This window comes from Vespa crabro, chromosome 10 (assembly GCF_910589235.1).
Source record: "Vespa crabro chromosome 10, iyVesCrab1.2, whole genome shotgun sequence".
Classification (NCBI taxonomy): Eukaryota; Metazoa; Arthropoda; class Insecta; order Hymenoptera; family Vespidae; genus Vespa; species Vespa crabro.
Genome location: NC_060964.1, coordinates 5,662,204 through 5,688,973, shown reverse-complemented (window position 1 = coordinate 5,688,973; position 26,770 = coordinate 5,662,204). Strand labels below are relative to the sequence as shown.

At 34.6% G+C, this 26,770-nt stretch overlaps 2 protein-coding genes across 21 annotated transcripts in view; one reads left to right on the top strand and one right to left on the bottom strand.

Moving 5' to 3' along the window:
* The window catches only part of LOC124427262 (WAS/WASL-interacting protein family member 1-like), a 219,956-nt gene that overhangs the window by 103,665 nt on the left and 89,521 nt on the right, over positions 1-26,770 (top strand). The window lies entirely within an intron of this gene.
* LOC124427258 overlaps positions 1-26,770 on the bottom strand; it is a 166,982-nt gene that overhangs the window by 116,953 nt on the left and 23,259 nt on the right. For 15 of the 20 annotated variants that reach the window (XM_046969921.1, XM_046969924.1, XM_046969917.1 and 12 more), the window contains one exon: positions 16,977-18,116. In XM_046969921.1, coding sequence (XP_046825877.1) covers positions 16,977-17,109 — 133 coding nt within the window. In that variant the 5' untranslated portion in view covers positions 17,110-18,116. Of the gene's footprint in view, positions 1-16,976; positions 18,117-22,977; positions 23,160-26,770 lie in introns of all 20 variants that reach the window. The other 5 variants (XM_046969915.1, XM_046969916.1, XM_046969918.1 and 2 more) reach the window with 5 other exon arrangements.

Genomic DNA, 26,770 nt, shown 5'->3' with positions numbered 1-26,770 from the left:
AAAGATTTTAAAAAGTATTCCTTCATTCTATCATCCCGTTTCTCTAACTTTTGCCTTTATAATAAGTGTTTGGAGTTTAACGCGTAATCGTTCAAGCGTATTTCTTTGAAATTAATCATACTCCATTTCTTAGAGGATTATTTCATTCATCCGGAGATAAGAATATCAAGAAACCGTTGGAGCTCGCCGAAGGAGAAGGGAAAGTGTGATGCGAGGAATACGCGCCAAGACGGATGGAACTCGAATTTACACTGAGAGTAATTTAACCGAATTCTGGTAAAGTTTACCACCTTAGTTTTCTGGGGCAAAAGTTCATCCTTCTGGAAATAGACTAGTTATAAAATATTTAAGATGCTTAGATAAAATTAAGCATCGCGTTGCTTTCCTCTTATATTTTAGACATAAAGTATTCTATATGACATTAAAACGATTAATTAACAATCTGTTTATATCTTTTTTTTTTTCTCTTTCTCTCCCTTTTTCTTTTTCCTTTTTTTTTTTTTTTTTTTTTCGAAGATTTTGATATGCGATATGAGGATTTCAATATAATCGATTAATAAATGTCGAAATGTAGTTTATTGTAGGGGTTTGGCGAATTGCTTACACAACCATCCGTGGATCGAAAAAGCACTGATAGTGGTGGGTGGTATCGTTCGAGGATTTGCAGAGACCCTAACTTAAGCATAGCGAAGCGAATCGAATCGAGAGAAGTAGGGAGAAAGAGAGAGAGAGAGAGGGGGAGAGAGAGAGGGGGAGAGAGAGAGAGAGAGAGAGAGAGACGGGATCACTTGAAACGATTGTCGTCGGCTTTCCTGGAAACTCGAGGTATGGTAATCAGGAAACATTTCCGATCTCAGGGCGGAATCACACACAAGGAAGCCGGCATAAATTAGTCTTCGCCGAAGCTCCGTATTTCCGCTGGACCGATAATTGGCTTAGCCGACAGAAAGAGAGAGAGAGAGAGAGAGAGAGAGAGAGGGAGGGAGAGGGAGAGGAGGAATCAGAGGTAGAGAAGTCCCTGCAGGTTAGACAATAGAGAAATTCTCTCCTTTTGCGAAAGTCCTTACGTTCGTACTTGCAAACCTCATTCGCCCGTCATTACTTTCTAATCAATTTCTACAAAGAGACTAAATTATTAAGCCGTTAATTGCGAACTCTTTGTTTAAAGAGAATACCATTTATAATTATTGAAAGTAACGATAGCTATCCTTGAAAAATTAATTAATGATTTTGTAATTTTTCCTCTTTTCCTTTTTAACCGATCATCTTCATCTTTTCTCAAATTCATTAATATCACTCAATTTCAACTATGATTTAAATATTTCAGAGAGAGATTCATGTCGTTCGAAATGATATTATATCGGATGGAAAACTTTTCCGGTATGATTTGATTCAAAATCAGGAATTGGGTTTTAGGTTGGATATGAAACAAAGTTATGCTTCAATGTATATAAAAGGTAACGCAAACGACGCTGCCCGTGTCTGATCGATGTTTCAGCTATTTTATTTTTGTTTTGTTTTCGATTCAACGTGCAGAAAAATCCCGGTGATCTATTCATGCACAACGGAAGCTGGTATACGAGTTAGCTACGTTCTTTCTCTCTCTCTCTCTCTCTCTCTTTGTTTTTTTTTTTTTCGTTTCACTCTGTTGCATACTCTAGTTTGAGAAAAGCTCGGTCGTTGGCGAAAAGTTGGAATTAACGTTCTAAAACGCGTAACGTAGTAAAACGTGATAACTAGGTAATTAAACTTTGTACGGTTCGAGTGAAAAAACTATACGAAAAATGTCATTACCTTCTTTTGATTTCTTTTAATCCAACTCCTATCTTTCTATTTCTCCCTTTTTTTTTTTTTTTTCTTCTTGAATCGTTAACATTCAGGTTAGTTTGGTCGGTTGGTTGGTCCCCGCAAGATATACTTCGTCTTCGGAATTGTGGCAGGATTTTGACCATGCTTTTAACAGATCCAACGTTTTCGTTCAAATTGAAGCTACCATTGGGGTTCACTCCATTCCGGTGAATTAACGAACGTAATTCGCGCTCCGTGATTTTAAGTGGACCGTAAGAGATCGTTTCGTCTATCCCTTAGGAAATTCTAACGTGTACGCTCGAAGAATGTTTATATATGGACTAACAGAAATTGCTTTTCGTATGTTTACATGACCTTTAACGACAGAAGTTTCTCATATTTCTGATTGGTGACATTTATGTGTGTATACATATATATATATATATATATATATATATATATATATATACGTACATATGAATGTATGCAAACATAAACGAGAGAACGTAAAAGTGAATGAGTGAGAGAGGTAGAGAGAGAGAGAGAGAGAGAGAGAGAGAGAGAGAGAGAGAGAGAGAGAGAGAGAGAGAGAGAGAGAGAGAGAGAGAGAGAGAGTCATTTCTAATAAGCCATTTCTAAGCTGCAAAATTCGTGAAAAGATATATAAACACATATATATATATATATGTATATATTTGTCGTTGCCAACGTTACGTGGGTAAATACGTGGGTGTACATAAAAGTTACCAGACATTCGATATCTTGGAAAGCTTATAAAACTAGAAAGACGTAGACGACGGAGTAACGACATTTTTCGCAAGTACCTGTTCCTTTCCCTCTTCTGTCGTAAACGTATCCACGATGCACATTCTTTTCCCGACGTATATATGTAAGTACATGAGTCGAGAAAGGAAAACCAACATCCTCTTCACAGTAGGTAAGAAAAGTCAGCGAGCATTTTCATCGTTGTACCATCGTTGTAACCATCCAAAAGATATTTCGTTTTGACGGAGTGCCGGAGTTTGTTTCGCCTGTCGTTTTCTATTTTACGTCTTCTTTTGATTTTCGACAACATTGAAAAGTCATATTTCAAAGCTTCTTAAAAGTAAAAATAAATGAAAAGAATAGATGAAAAGAAAAATATATTATATTTGTCCGTTGAATTATGAATTTTTCTATCGTTTTTTTCGATTTACAAAAAGAATTATATAAAACGAGCAACGTTCATAAAAGAGAATTGAGTATCAACGATTCACGAAATAATTTAGTAAAAAACATTCAATATCTCGGATATACTCTTTCTTTTTTCTTTTTTTTTTTTTCAACCCTCATCCAATTTTTATTTAAGAGCCGAATACAACGTGAAAATGAATATACGGTGAATTAAGTACACACGTGTTTTATAACATATCCTATAAGGATTTGTAGTACATTATATATACAAATTTTATATACTCTCAATTATATATATATATATATATATATATATATATATACTTTTTCTTCTAGCTATCTGTATGAAGTAGATAGGAATATTAACCTTTCTCTAGCGATATGAAATTGACTGGTATGTTATTCTTGATTGTCGGTGTACATCGGCATACATACGTATATATATATATATATATATATATATATATATATATATATATATATACACATACATACACAGATACGCATGCACGCACATATATATATATATATATGTGTGTGTATATATATGTATATATATATAACTATGGATAAAAACGGAAAGTAGGTTAAACGAAATGGATTGAATGAAAACTGGAAATGTTGTTTTCGTGATGTTTCGTCTATCGAAGCAACGACTAAAATGGAACACAGCAAATAGGAAATAAAATATATCGAAGATAAAAGCTTCCGCTATTGGATCTACGTTTATGAAATATAAACTTTCTCTCTCTCTCTCTCTCTCTCTCTCTCTCTCTCTCTCTCTTTCTCGTGCATAATATCATTTAACCATTCGCACCAATTTCAACGAACAATCGAAGCCAATGAACAATGCATGCGATGAACAATTTTCCAAGATATTCAATATACCGTACAAATAATAGGTGCCTCGGCAATAGAATGTGCAAAAGTTAATGGAAAACATGGTGGATTTTGTATGAAATAGTAATTGAGTATAATATTTCTATATATTGCATAATGTAAAGTATGCGTCATTTTGTGTATACAGTCCTTGTGACTGCATTTTCTTTTTGTAGCTTATAAAAAAAAGAAAAAAAAAAGAAAAAAAAAAAAAAAAAAAAAGAAAAAAGAAACATATCGATAGAAAAAGCCCGTGGGATATTTCGCGATCGAATCGCGTCTCTGTTCGAACGCGAATAAAAGTGTATCTTTATTTATTTCTCATGTAATACATAAATATACACGCACGCGCACACGCACACACATAATGTATTAGATGGTCGAAATAGGAAATATATAAAATCTAATAAAGATGAAGGAATATCTGCGTGATATATCTTAATAATTTTTTATATTAATTGCATGATCCTTATTCAGAATCGTATTATGCGAAATTAAATTAATCTTAATTAATTATTCTATATATTACGTTAAACCAACTCCGTTATGTAGTTTTATATATATATATATATATTACAAATATTTACGAATTTTCAGAACGATCGAAATAATGAGAAAATGCGTTCATTCTCGGATAAATTATAGCCATTAAATAGTCACGAGAGGAGAGCATTACGGGCGAAATAAAAATTAGAGAGAAATATCGTCCTGTCGTTGTGCCCGTTACCGTGACGCAACGGACTCATTGATATTTTCGAGAAAAACAAGAACAAAAAACAAAAAAAAAAAAAAAAAACAGAAAAAAAAAGAAATAAAATAAAAAGGCAAAAAAAAAAGAAGGAAAGAAAGAAAGAAAGAAAGCAAGAAAGAAAGAAAGAGAAACAAAACAAAAAGGATTAAACTCGACATGTAAGTCGAACGCTAACGCGTTTTCATATCAGGGCACATTTTCATACGCTCACACTGGTTAGTTTTGAGAATTATCATTCGATCTATTCGCATTCATATTCAAAACGAACGACACACGTTCTATCGTGGATGCATAATAAGTTATTGACGGAATTTCGCTTTCTGCCATGTGAAATTATATATGGAAATTTGACCAAGCCCAAACCGGTCATCCCATAGTTCACCAGAATGAAACGTGATCGTTGAACAAGCCCTTTTTCAACATCTTCTTCGTCATCGTCTAACTTCCATTAACTCCATCTTCTATTAAAAATCGTGATCAGCGAGCGAAGACAAAGACGATTGAATTGCCTCCATTAAAGGAAGCTCGTAATTACTGTGCTGCTACTGCTACTGCTGCTGCTGCTGCTGCTTTCGTCGATATCGAAAAACGATTTAACTTAAGTAGAACCGTTCAATTGTTCTTCCTTCATTCTAAACTTTTTATGTACTTTTTTTTACCTCTTCGAAATACCTACTTGTGTATCTAACCACCTCTTGTATGACAATTACTTTTCTTATGGATTTTTTTTTCTTTTTTTTTTCCTTTTTTCTTTTTTTTTCTTTTCTGTTCTTTTTTCGTATAAAACGTAATCATAATATAATATCTTTTAACAAAATCTTATATACACTTTTTTTTTACCTTTATATGATATTGTACGATAAAAAGGGGACGTTCACTTTCTGCCGGTTAGAATACATAAATCTACTATTCCATCTCTCTCTCTCTCTCTCTCTCTCTATCTATCATCTATCTATATATATCTATCTATCTATCTATCTATCTATCTCTCTCGTTTCTTTCTTTTTTTTTCCCCATACAAAAGACATCTCTTTTTTGTCGTACAAAAGATGAACCACCAAGAGGTCAATCCTTTTAATATCCGACGTAAAAAAGAAGATAAATCATGATCAATTTATTAAAAATGAAATGAATTTATTAAAACATAATTTCTACCAGTTCTCGACATTTCGATTGATATCGATTTGTCATCGACATACGTACGTATATATATATATAGATAACCGGTCCTCGAGAGTACATAGCTTTCTCTTGAATCTCCTCAGTGATTTTCTGTGAAGAAGTTCTCACGAAGGGAAAAGTCCTTCAAGGGTCGATCCAGTCAAGAAGAGCTTTCACATGCATAGAATGCTAGGCTCTCTTCGCGTTCCAGCTTTGAACCGATCCAATGTCAAACCAGCTGTCCGGTACAACGTATCCCCTCGTTCTTCTTTTCCTTTCTCTAAAATTTCGTCGTCTTTCTCTCCATTTCACACACACACACACACACACACACACACATACACACACATATGTATATATATATATATATATATCGAGTTCATGCCAAGTGACCGCTCGAACCACGGCATGTTCCGCTTTGCATTTCACAAAATGGTACAAAGGGTATGCGACGATAGAGAGTTAGATACAAGAAAGAAAAGGAGATAGAAGAAGGATAAAAGTGAAAGAAAGGAAGAGAAAAAGAGAAAACTGTGGTACCAGGGAAGATGGTACTCTCCGGTGTTGATGGGATGGACGCGCCTCCGCACTTTGAAAAGCTATCAAAGGCAGCATGCCGACGAATCTCTGAAGAGCGTTGCTTACCCAAAGGGTCCCCTTGCTTTTCGAGAGGTCTTCAGAAACGCAGCGTTAGAAGCGCAGAATATCTGCCGTTTATGTCTACGTTTTGTCGCCGTTGTTTATATCGACCGACCGACCGACTCACTCGTTCGTCGAAAGCTTCGCAAAAGCTTACCGAATATTCCACTCAGAGATTCGCATCTCTCATCCTTTTAGAAATACCATCCTTTTTCCATTTTCTCCCCTTACGAGCAACGTGAACTTTTCCTATAGGATATATTATTCCCGTTTGATTATATCTCAACGAACAAAAATAGAACACAAATTTTTGATAACTTAACTCTTAAAATTTTCTAGCTTAACGAACCTTAACGAGTTTCATTGTTAGAACAATGCATGTTCGTATGCCATAGAATCGATTACTTCAAAGTTCGTTATATAAAAAACAATTAAACAAAACATTTTAACAGGCTATTAAAATTTTTCCTATGCACTAATTTAAGAGAAAAAGATAAAGATAGAGAAAGAGAGAAAGAGAGAGAGAGAGAGAGAGAGAGAGAGAGAATGAGAGAATGAAATGTTAAAACATTGAAAGCGAATAGAGAGAGGTTGAACTCACTAGATCAAGAGCTCCGAATACTTGGCTGTACGGAAAATTATGATCCACTCGGATCAAATCCTAATCCTATTCTTGGCCGGATAAGATCCTCGGAGTTGCCATGAGCGTTTATCAAGAAAGTTGAGAAAAGAGAGGTACTGGTATGCTTTGAGAGCGTCGTCGAGGGTAAAGAAACTAGAAAGAAAGAAAGAAAGAAAGAAAGAAAGAAAGAAAAGAAAGAAAATAAGAAAAAAGTCGATAAAATCGTCAAGAGAAAGAACAAGTGTGTACTGAGTAAATGATCGTTGAGCTAAATTTTAATTTAACGTGAAATCGAGCTTCACTTTTTTCCGTGTCTATGATAAATTTGTATGAACTTTAAACTATGAAAATACGAAGGAAGAACTTGATTACGAAGTAATGTTTGCCGTAGCAAGAGCACATTTATCGAAACGGAAATTCTATTTATTCGGTTAGTCGGATTCGTTCAAGCGTCGAATACGTGGCCTATTCGATAAAAGGGAATTCTACTGGCATAACTCGAGAATCGTGAAACGTGTCTTGTTCATGACAGTAATATCGATATATGTCGGCTAAATAGACAGGATAAAGGAGCTGACCGATTCTTTGAGCACGTTGTTCGTCTAGTTTAATAAAGCAAATAAAAGTTTAAGCAAGTACGAACGAGTACGAACGAGTACGAACGAGTACTCGAGTATGAATGAAATACCAAAATTACATATGTCCCATTGACATTGTTTCGACTTTCTTTGAGGACGATCATTGAAAGGATAATAAATATTATGAACACGAAGTTGTTTAACTTTTATGACCTACGAATAAACGCAAAACTTTCGCAGTAAAATATAAAGGTCGTAAGATATCTTCTTTTTGTGGAAGAAAAGTAAACTAAAAACTTTACTAATATTGTGTGTGTGTGTGTGTATGTATGTATGTATGTATGTGTGTGTGTGTGAGAGAGAGAGAGAGAGAGAGAGAGAGTAAGGAGTCTGGAATTACTCGAAGGGAAGAGATGTAATTTCGTTTTCTCGTTTGAAATTCTATGATTTCTTACTAGAGACTAACATTTAATCAAATCAAAAGAAAAGTAAAAATAATGGGCCTGAATGATTTTCAAATATTTATTCCGATGTAATTTTCCGAGATGAAATTAAAAATCAAGAATAACACCCAAGACCCATCATTTCCAAGAGTGAAACGGTGGGAAAAAGGTTCGAACGGTAATAGATTTGAATTAGGAAGGGTAAAGGTTCCTTCGAGACGTGTAATTCCAATCGATTACGTAAGAACGAGATATCTATCGGTCGATCGATAATAAATTACTTTCAAATTAGTTATCGAATTTAAAATTAAATGCCAGAAAGGAAGATGGTGCTGGTAAAAATCGATTTGATGAAAGAAAAGGTAAAAGTGTGTTCCTTTCTTTCTGTTTTTTTTTTTTTCTTTTTTATCTTAGCTTTTATGTAATCCATGGTTTTACACCATGGAGAAATAACTATAGCCGAGGTGGCGCCGCAAGGCCGCGCATTAAATCGTGGTTATTAAAATATAAATTCGATAATGTAAACGCCAGCTTAATTAAGTTGAAATATAGCAGCGGCCGTCGTCGTCGGAAACTCGCCATTGGCCGACCGCGCCTCGTATACTACCAGCAAAATGGATTTAACTTGCATCCTAGACTTCGAGCTTTGAGCTCGTTCATGCGCACGTGCGAAGAAAATAGAATTAGAGTAAAGTAAAGAATATAGAGCATGTTCCAATACATCCTTTAGATGTACGACATACTTATAAATATAATATATTTAGATTATATTTTATTTTTATATTCTCTCACTCACTCTTTCTCTCTCTCTCTCTTTTTCTCATCCATCGAAAGAGAAATCTATTTAAAAGTTCGTCGTATTGTTTCGACAGCATCAATAAGGCTCTCGCTTTATCCGGGATCAAGAATCCGTTTAAAGCGGATTCGGTGTTTTATAGGGAACAGACACTATAAGTTTATCTTCGCGTAAACGTTCTCTCCCATCGAACAAAGGAATCGATATATAATCTACTTTGTTCCTTTTTTTTTCTTCCTCTTCTTCTTCTTCTTCTTCTTCTTCTTCTTCTTTTTTGATTATATCTATTACCTTTAACATCATCCCGTTGTTAGAAACTTGAGGTAATTCCCTTTATTGAAAATAAATCGAACTCGGAGTTTGAAAAATGTAAGTTAGTTTGGATGTTTTTTTTTTTTCTTTTTTTTTTATTTAATTTTCTTTTTCTCTTTTTCGATGCTGATGTTTCGTTGGAAATACCATTTTAACGAGGTCGCATTCGAACGTATTCGCCTCCGTATTATCTTGCAATAAAAACAGGCTCCAACAAGGGCACCTCCTGTCCTGCTATGAGAAATGCGCGAAACGTGCTACGAATGTGAGCTTAATGGGAAGAGGCAAGAGTTAGCCTATTTATAGAGAATACCGCCTTCATATAACGTAACCCGATGCAGTTTCCGGAGATTTTGGACAATGTCGCATGGTCCCTGCCAGATTGGAGCCGTCGACAGAAACTTGGACGAGGGTAGTAACTCACGTTGGTCGACGTTGTGGTGTTACCTCTGTTGATTGTGGTAGTGGTGCTTTAGTATTGCTAGGAGTATCATTGTGTATGTACGTATATATGTATGTATGTATCTATGTATGTGTATTTTCGTTCACAGAAGGAACACGTAGAAATGTATCGCGACGAAACCGGGCGGGGACGAGCCAATTGTATCGCCCTTGGCAATTCCACGGGCTCGTAGCTAATTGTTCTTGCCACCCAGCAAGTTACGAGCCGCTTCTGAGCGATGACGAGAGCCTGAAATTGTTCTTGCCCATCACGTGATATCCTGCGTGCGTGATACTTGCACCTGGATATATATCTACGTTCACGTATCACTAGCGAGCCTTGTTAACCATAAATGAAAAACGAATGATATTTCAAGAAAAAAAAAAAAAAAAAAGAATGGAAAAATTTTAATTGGAACAAATACGACTTCGGTACGCTTCTATTATGATATATATAACCTTTAATATGAATCATTAAAATGTAAGACTATCCAAAATTTTTCTTCCCTATACGTATATATTTCCATATAGTATATATAAAATAATCATAGAGTGTATTTTGCATCGACGATAGAATTGCATCAAGGATCAAAGATGTAATATATAATTTTGTCGAAAAACATTGGACGAATCGAACTAATTAACTAACGTGATATAAATATATATTAATTACCTGCTAACAATCGTCACTGTTTTATATTTGAATACGCGTAATGATACTTGGATTTATTACTTTTGCATTTTCTCTGATCATTCACTTAAATTAATTATATAAATTTTTATAATTATCAATATACCTCAACAATAATCAGGATATACCGTTGGAAAATTGGTTTTTTTCTTTTTTTTTTTTTTTGTAAAGTAAATGATCGAATCAAAATTGTCGATCATTAAGTAAACCCTGTATTATATTCTCTTGATTAATTATTTTATTTTGAATTAATTTATTTTCAATTAACGTTCCGATTTCTTGTTTTACTTTTAATTAAATTAAAAACATAAAAATTATTACATATCGAATATGATGGCTATATCGAAATAATTTTCAAATATTAAATGTAAATAATGATTCAATGTAAATATGTAATACGATATGATTAAAGGTAAATAAAACCGAAATATTACACGCAAGATTTTTGGACCGAAGTGAAAGTCATATTTAATGAATAATTTTCATTACTAGTTGAGGATGGATTATAACAAAATTATGGTGATTACCATATGGTAATGGGATTCATCGAAGGACTGGCAGCAGTCACGTGGCAAATTATCATGTTCTCTAATCCACATTTGGCCAGTACTCCAATCCTATCTGTCTCGTATTATGCATGCACATATGTTCATGTATATTGGAATACCATAGAGAAAAGAGTTTATTTCCTATAATTGAGATCATTAGATATATCCAAGATCATATATATATATATAATAGAAAAATAACATTCTTAACATTGCCGAACAAATATTTTAGATGCAAACTAACTATGCCCCTAATCGTATGATTTAATTTTCAACGTAAACTCATTAATACACATCAGTTTTATGGTAGTTTAAAGAGGATTAAAGGATGACCACATCGTTGTGAGTAGGCATTTTGGTATATGTTTGCATTACTTGATTTGATCCCTTTGGTAAAGATTGTTATATATATATATATATATATATATATATATATATATATATATATATATATCACTTATTGAGAATCTTCTCCCTTGAAGAGAGAAACTGCTGATCTTATCGAACTATATTCCAAGAAAATATTATACGATAATGATCGAATCAAATCCCTTTACTTGTCAAGATTTCCAAATATTAAACAAAATCTTGTTAATATCATTTTACGTGAAGAAAAAATTCATGAAAATTTCTAAAAAATTTGATAAAATAGAATCGACGGAATTAAATTGCATTGACATCTACATTATATCGTATATATGTATGTGTATATCGAAAATAGTTTAGTACCTCGTTCTAAGAGAGAAAAAGAGAAAGAGAGAAAAGGAAAGAGAAAGAAAGAAAAGGAGAGAGGGAGAGAGAGAGAGAGAGAGAGAAGGGAGCAGTCGAAGAGAGAAGACAAAGAGCTGTGGATACGAAGAGAAAGGAAGGGATAGGAATGCAGTGGGATGTTGGGCGTGGAGACAAATTGTTGAACAGGGCTTGTGGTTGGACGTACACATGTTCGCCAAAGTTGGGTTACATTTAGAAAACAGGATTACAGTTCGCTTCACGGTTCTACTCGGACGGTGAGTACGGTCGAAGACTATGAAACTGCAATGCACCTGCACATACTGCGCGCAGGTGGCTTTCAAGGACTCTGTTTCTCTCTCTCTCTCTCTCTCTCTCTCTCGCTCTCTCTCTCTTTTTCCGCAGCTTTGTTTCCGTTTCTGCTGTTGGGCTCGGTGGAAACTGCGATCGGCCGACCGCAAAATCAACTATAATCTGTGCTTCTCTTGCTTCTCGTTCGTTTTCTCACCTTCGACCGATTGTTTTCCTCTTTCTCCTTCTCCTGAAACGGAGGAACGGATCGATCGATAGTCCACGAAACGCGGTTTTGATAAAAGAAATCCGATGGACCGGATGGCAAAACACGTAGAAAAATATTCATGAATTGGCAAAAGTGATGACGTATTGAAAGGACTATGTATCAAATAGAAGCTCTTTCGTATATTTCCTGTAGTGTAGCCGTGACAAAAGCAAACATCACGGTTCATCTTGTTTATTCATTCTCGACGAACATTTTCGATTTCTATATATTCTTTACACATTGACAATGCGCTCGTTTATGTATGTGCATGTATCTATGTTATCTATCTACCTATATATAAAAAGGAAAAAGGATGGAAAAATGTTGGAGCTTTTGGAAATGTTTGAACGAAAACTTATATACGATAGGAATACACACACACACATATATATAAATAAATAAATAAATAAATAAATAAATATATATATATATGTATGTGTATATAAATGTTACTACATACGAACAGTTATATTTATACTGATATACATGTACTTATGTTGGTACCTACTTCGTTGGAAAACGAATGACATCTTTATTGGTTTGTAAGCTTCTAGATAAAATATTTAATGTATCAATATTTTCGGAATCCTATTTTCAAAGCTGCAATCCGAGATCGGAAGTTCTAAAGAGAAAGAGAAACCAGTAATCCAGCATAGATTGAAAGAAAAAGAAGAACTACGGAGAAAAACGTTGCAGCTTTTCGAAAGACACGAAAGCTTCTCTATTGGGAACTTACGTGCGACAGGAAACAGCTGCAACATCCGTTTTCTCTTGATCCAGGCCGATTCTTGTTACAGCTTTACGAGCAGCTTGTTCCTCTTACTTTTTACGGTCTCAACTTATTCGACCGAAACGGAAGTTCTTTCAAGAAGAGGCTTGCGTGTAAAAATTATTGGAGCTTTTCGAGTTGCCAAAATTCGATTTATCCTGACATAGTATGGGTAACATTGAAAAACTATACGAGTTACTATAAAGTCTACGGGTAACTTTGTTTCAAAGGGGAAAAAAAAAAGAAAAGAAAAAAAAAGAAAAAAGAAGTGAATTAATAAAATAACTCCAACGCACATTTATATTTTTTCTTTCCCCCGTGCATTGTGATACATCAATCGTTGCTTTTTCTTAACTTTCATAAATTTTTTTATAACATGACACTAGTGACCGATCTTGATAGTAGATCATAATCGTCGTGATTTTTAACGATTATACGTTAATTAATTAAAAATATTTAGAAATTAAATAGATGAGTTTTGATACGAATCGATATCGGCACTGTAAAGCTTTCCTTCTTTAAACTTATATTTGAGCTATCCTTCTCTCTTTCTCTTTTCCCTTCTTCTTCTTCTTCTTCTTCTTCTTCTTCTTCTTCTCTCATGCTTTTATATGACTACGAGGTCGTGTCTGCGTTTCACTCTCTCGCACGAGTTATAGAACGACTCTCCATCTCTCTCGGGTACTCTTGTTACTCGCCGTTAATTAGAGTACAGCCTGCTACTGACGACAACTAACTGCAAAGGAGAGTCTTCCCTTCCTCCTACTAGCGGCTCTTGTCAGCCTTCTTCCCCACTCCCCCTTTCCCTTTTACCCTTCTATCCCTGTCTCCACCCTTCTTTCACCCTTCTTCCAAGTATTCGGGTTTCTCCACTTCCGATTCGACGAATCGTCTACACGACATTTGTGGTTAAAATTATTCCGGTGAATCTCCGGTAACATTCGTGATGGTCCTTCCCTTCGTGAAAGTCCAAACCTCCGAATAGGACGTAAATTTCCACGACAACATCAAACCCACGATTAGAATCAACGGGCGAATTTAGACGAAGGAAAATCGTTTTCTTCCGTACAGGACAGGATCATCAACTAACTCATTTCATTGACGAGTTACGATCCAAAGTTTTCGCGTTAAATTTTACGATGCTCGGCGCCGCCATTCATTCCGAGCGATGCCACTTGACGTCGAATGACCAATGACGTCTACTCGTTTCTTAAATGATTGTATCATGTAAAGAATAATTCACCGTTGTCAATCTTTTTCTTTTTAATTTTCTAATTTTTGGCAATTAAATTTCTAAAGAAAAAAGAAAAACAAAAAAAACAAAAAAAAAAGAAAAAAAGAAGAAAAAGAGGAAAAAACAAATCGAAGAGAATTACGTCGCTATATAACGTCCTTCCATTTTATCCAAATTAATATGCCTAGATATTTGATATATTGTTTCTTAACTCGATTGCAATTGTGTTTTTGCGTTATGACGTTGAACGTATCGACGAAAAAATTGAGTTACTTCGTGCACGTTCCGCATTGATTCTCAAGTCGCAAAGCATCGTACAGCTTTTGGAAAATATGATTACTTGTCGATCTTTGCTACGTGAATCGAATGTTCATATCGGCAAGATTTGTTGAAGTTAACCGTTCTGACACGATCTTTCTCCTTCCTTTTCTATACAAACGTCGTATATCCCAGTCAAGATACGATAATTTTATTTTTGAATCTCGTCTACGTCTTCGTAGTGGTGCGTATTTTTTTTATGAAAAAATATATTGGTTCGCGTTCAATCGTCAAAGAGTTAAACGAGTAAACATATATGTTTATATATAAATATATATGTGTTTTTATGTTATGTTATTACGTAAATAATAAAGTAATTAGTAAAGAGTAAATTTATATATATATATATATATATATATATACACAATATAAATACATAAATATGTATAACCTTCCGAAATATGCATTTAGTTTGATTTATGGAACGACGTGTATTTTCAACGATACATCCTTACAAAGTAAAGATATACCATCAATATCCTATGACTAATAGTCGACGTATCGACGATCCGTCCTGAACTTTTCTACTTACGGTATAAAAAAAAAGAAAAGAAAAAGAAAAGAAAAAGAAAAAGAAAAGAGAGAAAAAAATGAACAGAAAAAAAAAGGAAAAGAAGACAAAAGAAAAGTCCAATTTCGTTCGAAGATGCAGAAACGTTTTTCGGGAAATCTTTCGCGACGCGTTTTAAATTAGTACCGTTGTTGGTTTATAATACGAGCCAACGAAATTTGTATTTTCATTCGTCAAAAATTCGATTGTTCGCCATTAAATTTCGATTCGTTCGTTAATACAAACACGAAAGATTGGAGAGAAACAGATAAATGCACATACGTACGCAGCACGCAAGCGTACGTAGGAAGAAAGAGAGAGAAAGTGAACAAAGCTGTGATAATTTAATGCATTGCGAATTTGTAGCCGAACGATCGAGACGACACGTTGACTACGATTGAATCCGGGCTTGTCGTAAATTTCTACGTTTGTTCGAGAATATCGAATCGCGCCAAAAACGTCAGCGAGGATTTCATTATCGTGCGAGCTGAGATAGATCGTTCTAGAGAGAGGATGACATGAATTCGCGTTTCCTCTCTCTCTTTCTCTCTCTCTCTTTCTCTTTTACTCACTCGTATTTGCTAAAATGAATATCTTCGTGGATATCGCACAAATTGATCGTCTCGTTGCCCGTTCGAGAACCGAACGACTCTTCCTGATTAAAGCTCGCGAACGGAGAACGCTTTTCCTATTTATCAACGGCACGTGTTGCCGTCTGCCACTTCGAGCCTTCATACTGAAGGATGGAAAAGAGCGAAAGGAAAGAGGGGATGGAAAAAAGAGTAGTTGAAAATGGAACGAGATAGGGATAGGGGTAGGTTATATTTATTATCCTATCAAGTTCCTCTCGCACTCGGTTCGATCTATTAGAAAGAGAGAGAGAGAGAGAGAGAGAGAGAGAGAGACGTAGATGAGATTGTTTTTAAAAAAAATGAAAAAAAAAAAAAAATAATAAAGAAGAAAAAGGAAAAGAATAATAATAATTCTCCTCTTTTGCTGAATTTTTATACATACGTATGTATGAAAACAGAAATCCTCGTATTATACGAGAAAACGTGCTGACGACGATGCGGAATTTGTCAGGAGGAAATCTGAATTCCGTGGACATAGTTGTTAATCGTTTTAACGCTCGTCCTACAATTTGTTGGACGCCCTTCGATGCTTCTCTCTCTCTCTCTCTCTCTCTCTCTCTCTTTCTCTTTCTCTCTCTCTCTCTCTCTCCGTCCTTTTCCTTCTCTTGCTCTATTTTCTCTGTTCTGAACGTACTATGACCGAACAAAGTTGATATGCCATTAGTTTTAGTCGTTTGAGAACTTTCGGCCCGTTGTAGTTCGTTAATTGACACAATCAATTCACCGCTTGGTTCTCGTCTGTTGTCCTCCGTTACTTCGATCTCTCTCTCTCTCTCTCTCTCTTTCGCTCTCTTTCTTTCTCTCTCTCTCTCTCTCTCTCTCTCTCTCGCTCTCTTTCTCTCTTTCTCTCTTTCTCAGAGCTTGCGACCTCGGGAGTTTGTAATATTGATCCACCAACTGAACCGATTCTTTTTGTTGCTTCACGTAGCCGAGACACGAGGAATTTTGCGTTATATTTCATCGCCTCTCGCCGGAGTGTTTTTCATTCGTGCGAAAAATATCTCGATGCTTTAAATGCGTCGGCGTCGCGTCGAAACTTCAGTCGAGTCACATTTGTTTTTAAGTCGACGCAATCCGACGTTTGGGTAAATTGATGGAAAAAAAATTTAAAGAAAGGAAAAAACAATACAAAAAACAAAAACGAAGAAGAAGAAGAAGAAGAAGAAGACGAAGAAGAAGACGAAGAAGAGGAAGAAAGGACGAAAGAAAAATCGAAACTGATAAATTTAATCGAAGCTTTGTTACAATTGGAAAAGAGAAGAAAGAGGAGAAGAGAATTTTATTCAACTGTCGTATAACCTTAAAGCTTAAGCTTAAAGGACGAAGGAGATTTGTAAAAGAACACAAAAGAATTTGTACTTACTGTGTCCGCCAACGTAGATCGGCGTCCACGTGACCTGAGAATAGACCAAGGACGCTGTTGCGAGGAGTACGGCACCAAACCATAAACTCCAACGCGCCACACTCGTTACACTAGTGTCCTTGTTCGTCGCCATCTCTCTCTCTCTCTCTCTCTTTCTCTCTCTTCTTCTCCTTCAATCAGTCCTCCGCCTCAATATCATCTTTCTTGGCTCCTCGCACACTCCTTTCCTCTTTAAATTTTCCTTTTTTGCTCCTCTTCTTTTTCCTTTCAATTTCAAGAACCACAACGTAATCGCGCTATGTCACTATGTCTCCAGCGTTCTATGTCAAAATAATGACATAAGTAGCACACGATATCACCTACGTCGTTATAAAGATATATATATATATATATATATATATATATATATATATGTATACACGGAAATTATATGTATGTATACACGTTTATTTTCCCCTGTCCTATACTCCTCTCGTCCTATTCACTTTACGCGAAACTTTTAGTCAATGAATATATAACGACCCGGCATAGTATTTGTTTGTTTCTTTTCTTCTTTTTTTTTCTTTTTTTTTTCTTTTTTTTTTCTTTTTTTTTTTATTTCAACAATCCAATACGATCGATCGAGTATAACGAGCGGAAATAGTTTGATTTACATCGATGGAAATTTTATGAGGAAAAATTTACATTCCAACAGAGGACGGTCTCTTACATTCATTATCTTCTCACAGATTTTATTTCTTTTTTTTTTCATGAATGCCAAAATATATTCTTCCTCTTGTACTTCTCCTTTTCTCTAAAGACAAAATCATTGGCGTCAAGAGCGTCCATAAAATACTAACAGATCCTTTCGATTTCTTTCTTTTCTCTTTTCCACTTTCAACGTATTCTTCTTCTTAAGGTCAAATTACGTATCGTAGAAGAACCAAGAACTTCTTCTTCTTCTTCTTCTTCTTCTTCTTCTTCTTCTTCTTCCAATTCTCTTTATCTTATTTCTTCTGTCTCTAAGTCGTTCTTCTCCATTCTCGAAAGCACTCACTACATCCGGCACTCGGTCTTTATCCTATTGCCTGCCTTGTTATTCGGTGGCTTTGCTGCCCAGATCAAACGGAAACCTTTTTCCAAGGGGCTTGGAGGATTGGTCTGTAACAAAACAAGAAACCATTTCATTAGAGACATCTCTCGTTCGAAGCCCGATCATTAAGAGATTAATCAAGAATAACTATATTGAAAGGAGAAACTTGGCCAATTATAAAAAACCCGATTAGAATTATTTGGTTTTATATAACGATATAAAACCTTTCTTAAATTGTTGTCTATATTTATGTTTAATTTATACGAATGAAAGTTATTTAACATAATTTATTATTTAACTATTACCATGGATATTATTTAACGTAATTTTAATTGTCAAATTAATTAAGAGTCATGCAAATATTAAATATTTTCTTTTGAAGGAAACGTTCGAAAAAATTACTTTGTTATATATTTATATTATATATTTAAAGTCATTAGATTGAAAGAACGTAGGAACAAGAAAATAAATTCTTCGAATGTTCCACGATGATAAATAATATAGAGCGTAATTTAAAAAATTCTTTAACCCTCCTTATCAAGAATTTTTTCCATTTTCCATATCGAAGCAATTAATGCTAATTCGATCGATCGGCAAGGACAATGCAATGAGAAATATAAAAATATCTTGAAAGATAAAAGTCGAATAAGAGAATGAGAAAGGAAAAGGAGGAAGAGAGATAGAGAAAAAAAAAAGGAAAAAAAGAAAAAAAAAATGGAAAGATCAAACCTTGGTCCAATAGTAATTACGATGGTTTCCGTTTGGTAAAACGAAGCCGATGTCAAAGTAGGGAAAAAATCCCGATAAAGGAGGGATCAGCAGTTATAAAGGTGTCAATAGCACAAAGGCTGGTTATACATTTTCTCTACCTTTTCGTTTTCCCTACTTCCTTTCTTTTTCTTTCTATTTTTTTTTTTGATCCCCTATTCTTTTTCCTCCTTCTCCTCTTCCTGCTCTCCCTACTTTCCTTTTTTTCTTTTTTTTTTTTTCGTTCGAACCACTCTTTCCCGGTTTTCGTTCGTTCATTCGTTTGACAATCTCTTTCACAATGTATTATAGGAAGAAATAAAAGAACTCCCTCCTCTTCCCTCCCCCTCTTTTGTCATTATCATCATTCTATACGACAACACCTTTAGAGTTAGTAAAAAAAAAAAAATATATATATATATATATATATATTTATGCTGGACGAAAGACTAAAAGGTTAAATTTGTCAGAAATTAAGTATACGACTAAGTTAACAGTTCTAGTAGTAACATCAGTAACAGTAGTTATGTTAGTAGTAGTGGTGGTTTGATGATGGCACACAGCCGGGGCAGCGTAAATAACGTTTTCAGAAGCAGAGGGATAATTATCTCGCTACAGCTTCTACTGGGCTAAAACAGATTCTCCGTATACACGGTGACTACTACCTTTTTTTCACGTTTCCTACTTTCTTCTTCTCTTATTGCCCTTCCTTCTCTTTATTTTCATAAAGAGAAAGAGAGAGAGAATGAGAGTACGAAGCTCTTCATTTCTCTCTCTCTCTCTCTCTCTCTCTCTCTCTCTCTCTCTCTCTCTCTTTGTTTCTGTTTCCGTTTTTCTGTTTCTCTTTCTCGACTCTCCATTTATGTGTAATCACTCATTCGAGTCTTTTCCGTATTTACTTGATATGAAATTAAACAATTTACGTACTAACATAATCAAAGTTTATACTAAACTATTTTAACCAAAATATCTGATAGATATATACCAACGTCGATTTTTTTCTTCTTTTCTGTTTTTCTTTTTTTTTTTTTTTGTTTTTTTTTTGTTTTTTTTTCTCTCGCAAAACATTCGATCGAACTTTTAAAGCTTTCGCCAATTCAATAAATGTCATTCCAGTCAACAAGTGATATATTATGATCGTTGCTTGACTACTCAACATTAATTAGATTGGAGTTGATTGATTAATTATATGACCAAGTTAACTTGATGCTATTTATGATCATGAGCTTCGATGTTACATGGGTTTTCGATAATTAAGCATAAGCAATTAATTGTGCAAATTTGATATTATCGAATGTCTTTCTAAAAAAAATCATGAAATAATCAGAGATATGTGCATTGTATATGTATGTGCTCGTGTGTGCATTTATATATATATATATATATATATATATATATATATATATATATATATATAAGTATATATATGCAGTTGTTTCCGTCGGATGGATGCACTCCAAGCAATCAGCGTTTTCATGGATTCGAGTTTCGACGATATCAAGGAACCAATCTAAATGCGGCGAGTTGAGAGAAGGAAATCATTTTCGTTTGACATATCACGTGGAACAATACGAATTTATATTCGTATGATACGATATATTATAATGGAAATAAATTCAACCGCATATTATTACTGTACAACAATATTCACGGAAAATAAATTCTGTTGGTGGTGGAATGTTATGACAAACGTAACTGAGTTTCATGAATGTTACTTACGACGTAAACACTATTCCCTTCTCATGATTCGTTCATAATATTAATTTTCCTTACACATAAGTATTATGTTTCATTTATTACGAAGAATACTTTTAAATATACTTATATTTTTCCATTAACATAATAGAATTTCTTTCTTCCATAAGACACAATATGATAAAATGACAATGCATTCGAACGGATATCGCAGGTCATTCATTTTCCCTTTGCGTTTTTGTTTCTCTTGTAAATTTTTTTTCTGTTTCTATCTTTTTTATTTTCTCTTTTTCCCTTTTTTTTTTTCTTTTTCTTTTTTCTTCTTTTCTTCAAAACATGGTAACACGGTAAGATCAACTTGTTTCTGTGGGATGTCTTTACAAAAGCAACCATATGCATTCAAAATAATTAACAGAGTGATTTTAAGATACAGAGAAAGGCAAGGATTTAAATGGATATAATTATTTTGTAAAATTTGCTAGATTCTCTCATTGTTCTCTCTCTTTTTCTCCCTATCCCTTTCTCTTTATTTTTTGCTTTTCTACCATATTTCTATCTTTATCCCTCCTCCACATCTCTCTCTCTCTCTCTCTCTCTCTCTCTTTCTCTTTCTCTCTCTCTCTCTCTCTCTCTCTCTTTCTTTTTCTTTTTCCTTCACACGTATCTGTAGCTTTTGATTACTTTCTACTTTCCTACCCAGTATAGCTGATTCTGTAACTGGGCGCACAATTACCGTATCCACGCAATCAGTCAGGTTTCTCGTAGCAGCATGGATGTTTACCAGCCGGAACGTAGCACATTTAGTTTCTAATGGACCTTGGCGACGAAGGATAATGATACGTTCGTTCCGCGGCTCAGTGCAGTTTCACCAAAATGTTCCTACACTGATACGATTTCCTCTTGCATCTCTACCTCTCTTGCATGTCTTCATGCCTGTTCTAAGCATCAGACAATATTTGTTTTTCACTCTGTTGACTACTGCAAACTCAACTCTATGTTTGCCAAAGTGGAACTTTCGATAGTATGGCTACCATGACAGACATTTTCATTTCTATAAAATACGCTGTGATACTATTAAAATGTAACAGATTCATTAAAAAAAGAAAAAAAAAAATGATTGAATAATCCTTTTGGATTTTATGTATAAAAGGTAAAAAAAGTTTGTTTAGTTAACAATTAAAAAGTGATTTATCTAGTTGACTGATTACCGAAAACGTCGATATGTCGAAGAATATGAATGCATTCAAACTTTGTTTATATAACTATGTACATACGTACATACATACATACATACATGCATACATATATACATATGGATAAATATTTCGATATACGAAATACGCGTTGCTGCTTTCATTCATATGAAGTTAGTAGTGCAGCTTTCGCGTCACCTATGAAAGAGAGAGAGAGAGAGAGAGAAGAGAAGTTCTTGTAGTTTCACGAAGTACTTTTAGGATCGTGTGGTTAAGTGCCTGACGAATAGCACACGAGGGAAATTACAAAAGTCTCATTCGTCGGTTCTTCTCATTTTCTCGATGCGTCGTCATCCGTTAAAAGATCTCGCGACTTTCAACGATAATCGTTATTTTACACGATTCCTTAGTATGCAATAGAAAAAAAAAAAAAAAAAATAATAATAATAATAATAATAATAATAAATGAAATTAAGTATTAACTTTCGAACGGGACGTAAGGAATCCTAGGGTTACGAGGAAGAAGAAAAAAAATTCTAGGAAGGAAAGAAAAGTGAAAAGAAAATTATAACAATAAGAATGAGATCGGAGAGCGTGGGATTAACTCGTGAATGAAAGAAAAAAAAAAAAAAAGAAAAAGAAAAAAAAGAAAAAAAAGAAAAAGGAAATGAAAGAAAGAACTTCGTAAAAAAGTGTTCACTAAAGAATATACGATATATTATCGACGCGTCACCGAATTTTTCCTCGAGATAATCCTACGATTTTTCGTGTATTCTTCTTCAATACCGTAAAATCGTAACTCAACCAGTGTCGATGGTATACGATTTCAAAAGCTTGAAGGTATTATTTATAACCTCTCTGCCGTGTATTCTCGAGCTAGAAAGAACTCCCAACATCGATGTTACGTATCAATGAACTAACACGTATAAGCAATGAAACTTTACGAAGTTTTATTTATAAATGGGAAAGTGAGAGAGAGACCGAGAGAGAAAGAGAGAGAGAGAGAGATAACAGACCAAAAGGAAAGTAATGAAAATTAATAATTTCATTTTTACAAATTTAACAACCACGTAGGATAATTTTGATTTTACTACGAGCAACATGAATATTCTTTTTTTCTGTCTTTCTTTTTTTGTTTCTATTTTTGTTTTCTCCTTTTTTTTTTTTTTTTTTTTGGTCGGTGCTTTCGAAACACACACACGCGTGCACGCTCTCGCGCACATATGATACAAGCACGATTTATCATCGTGACAATTTTGGAACGAATATCCTACGGTATACTGGTCTCTCATACCTATTGCCATCTCTCTCGTACTCTTCGCAATATCCCTTGAGGCTTCTCACGGACCAATCATCTTGTTCGTGAACCACTTCAAACTTGTATCTATGATTAATTGAATCCTTCTATAGATCTATACGCGTATGCAGGCCAACTTCTATCCTGGGATTAAGATACAAGTTTCTTTACGAGAACGTCTGTAAGAAGAAATACGAAAGGACTTTTATCGAGATCGATAACTTTTCAGGCTGATCTCATCGAAAAAAAAAAGTGACACGAAAAAAAAATGATCGATCTTCGTGAGTAATGATTTATACTAGAGGAAAAGAGAGAGAGAGAGAGAGAGAGAGAGAGAGAGAGAGAGAGGGCGAGGATGATAGAAAAGATAACGAAAACACAGAAATTGTAACGCAAGAAAAGAAGCAAGTTATGTATGTATGGTTTTTTCGAGGAGCAACGACGACAAAAATTTGTTCGTTGACGAAAGAGAAAAAAAAAAAAAAAAAAGAGAAAAAAAAAAAAAAAAAAAAAAAAAAAAAAAAAGAAAAAGAAAAAAAACAAAAACAAGAGAAAAGAAAGAAACACGCGTAAATATTTATTACCCGCGAATTTATCGTGCAAAAATTTCACGTCCCTTTTATTTCTTTTCGTTTGCAATAAAATGAAACACTTCCGACGGATCATTACGCAGCCTTTTGTTCCACCACATGTATCGAATAAATGGAGAGAAATAGCGAAGCGAAAAGAGAAATCGAAAAGGGTAAAAATAAAAAGAGAAAAAGAAATGGAAGGCAACGCGCAAGCTCGAGTATCTATATTTTATCCACTCTACCATGTGAACACAGACGGCTAGGAAGTGCGCACGGCTGTCGGATTTTTACTGCTCGTAAACCTTTTTTATGGTTGCCCATGGCTTTACATACGTATGATCTCGACTCCAAGCGTTGTTGTATCAGTCGATGTTTCAATGAACGCAATAGCTCTCATGCATACGTTACATTCATATTTTTCTTTTCTCGTTTCCTTCACTCAAATCTATCAATAGTCTTGTTTTCTCATTTCGAAGGGATCATCTTTACGTTTTCTCATTCGCGAAGAAGTATCGTACAACGTATTATCGTTTTTCGTATTATTATCAATTTCAAGCGATATCCTTTATCCAGATATATATATATATATTTTTTTTTGTTTTTTTTTTTTTTTTTTTGTTTTTTTTCGTTCTATATAGAAAAATAAATGACAATTTTACAAACGACTCTTCAATATTTTTTTCACGATTATTTTAACCCATTCACCGCCATTATGGTCTCCAGTGTACCGTTACTGAGTGACTTCACATCACGCGATGTTTCTTTTATTTACATCACGTTTTTGTGCAATTCAATACTGCAACGCAATTCGGTATTCTATTATTCTCTTTCAATATACGATATCGTCGAAATACATTTTTCTTTTTTGACGATGAATGCGTTAATTAGAATAAACTTTTTACTTTTCTCATATAGATAACTCTATGTCAAAATTAATACTCAATTCATAATTACAGAACGTATGAATGATACCCATATAAAAATGAACTATTACATGGATGAAACAAGATGTCGAATGGGGATTTAAGGAGTGAATGCGTAAAGGGTTAAACGATGCGATATCTTGAAAACACGTAATCCTTAAGAGAGACATTGGAGTAAAGGGATCGTATCAGTGGGCTAAAGCTCTTGGATAAAGGTCATCTCTTATTCGAAAGCTCTCTCGACTCTAAGTTTTTTTTTTTTTCTTTTTCTAATTGGACGCCGTTCAGTAACCGCTGAATAAGAGTTGGAAATGTAGCTTCGTTGGATATACTTGGGGATCGTTTAAAGGTGAAAGAACGATATGGGGAAACTTCTATTCGTTCATTCACTTTTTCTTCTAGGATCTTTTCCTTCCCTTTTTCTTTTCGATGATAAGAAACTTGAACGTCCTTAGAAACGATCTAATCAAATTCTATTTCACATGAAAAAAAAGATAGAGCGTGAGAGAGAGAGAGAGAGAGAGATGAGTCTTCGAGTTGCATTTGATAATTCGATGCGACGATGGACTTGAATATCGATGATATAAGCGTAAGTAGAAATTGCATTCTCTCTGAGAAGTTGATAGAGTATGTATCTCTGATGTTTCGAGCTATCGAAATCGGTTTGGAACTTGGTCTACCTAACAGCAATTCAATCAATACGAAAGGAGCGGTTTGAAACTTAGAAAGCCGCGGTAATTGCGCCCGTTAACTTTTGTTGATCCATCGAGAATAGGTACGAACGAGAGAAGAAGAAGAAGAGAGATGGAGAAAGAGATAGAGATAGAGAGAGAGAGAGAGAGAGAGAGAGAGAGAAATAGAGAGAGAGAGTGAGAGAGTGACGCATCGAGTTACGCGAGAGTATCGTCCTAAGAACTATCTGCTTGCAAGAGGATAGCCCGAAGATCTATCAACTTGCCCCGAGAGGATGCTTCAAATACGAACAAACTAATTTACGAAGAACCAAAGTCACTGACTTCCAAAATCGAACTTACTACTTTCTAAGTTGCTTTAATCCTTCTTTTGGATCTATCGAAGAGAACAATATAATAAATGGTTTACACGTTTGAGAGAATAATGCATGCTGCTTAAAGAGTCTAATAAGAGAGAGAGAGAGAGAGAGAGAGAGAGAGAGAGAGAGAATTCTGTTGATTGGACTCAATCGATAAAAAAATAGAAATTTCTTGAAGAATCGAGAACACCTTCGATCCGCTTAGAGAGAAGAATTGCCTTTATTTTCTTTCTCTCTCTCTCTCTCTCTCTCTCTCTCTCTCTCTCTCTACTCTTTTCGTTTGTTCAAAAGCTAAGCGTTGATCTTCGGCTTAGTTAACAATGATACTTAAAAGTTTCAATAGACGTTTATCTTAGAAAGCTTCGTACACTTGGAATCCGTTGCGACCAATTACTAAGTTTCTCAAGGAATTATTGTTATAATTTCTCTTAACTGTTTATATCCGTAGAAAATTATCGTTCAACAGAGATTTGTTTCGGATCGTTAATAATTATTAAACCCTCCAGGGGATGTTAATTATCTTGTCTCGTTTCTACGTTCTCGTTCTTCTTCTTCCTCTTCCATTCTTTCCTGGTCTTCTTCTTATTCTATTCTTAGAATTCTCGAGACGGGTAATAATAATCACGATAGAACACCACTAACATCCATTGTAATTTCTACAAACTATCAAGGAATCTATTACGTTCATATATATGTTCGTTCTACGATAAAGGGTTACTCTAATTACGTTAAACACGTGTGTATATTTGTAATAACGTTGTGTTAAGGAAAGTGTCGACGTCTACAGGTTGATGACGTGTCCCTTACTCGCCATGACGTCGAGCACATTCTAACGTTCGAATATTCACCTAACGAAGTTTGTATATTAGCTGACAAGAACTACGGACTTTACCGTAAAGTTTCTCCTGAAAACGGGAAATTTAAACGACGTTATACCACCGACCCATTGTGTCTACGTGTCCGTGGCATAATACTCCTTCAGAGTTCAAAACATGCTTACCAACGTTTTCGAACGAAATCCTATTTGTATTTCCTATTGTGGTTAGTACTGATAGAAGGTAGTACGTATTCCAAAAGTTAGAGAAAATGAAATAGATATAGCCAGGGAAGTATTTACTTTGAATAACGTTACATCGATATACGTGATATTAATCGACGAGTATAAAAATATTAATATCGAATGATATTTAATCTTTATTATATCAATTTCTATTGTATCGAGATAGAATCGAGATATATTTTTA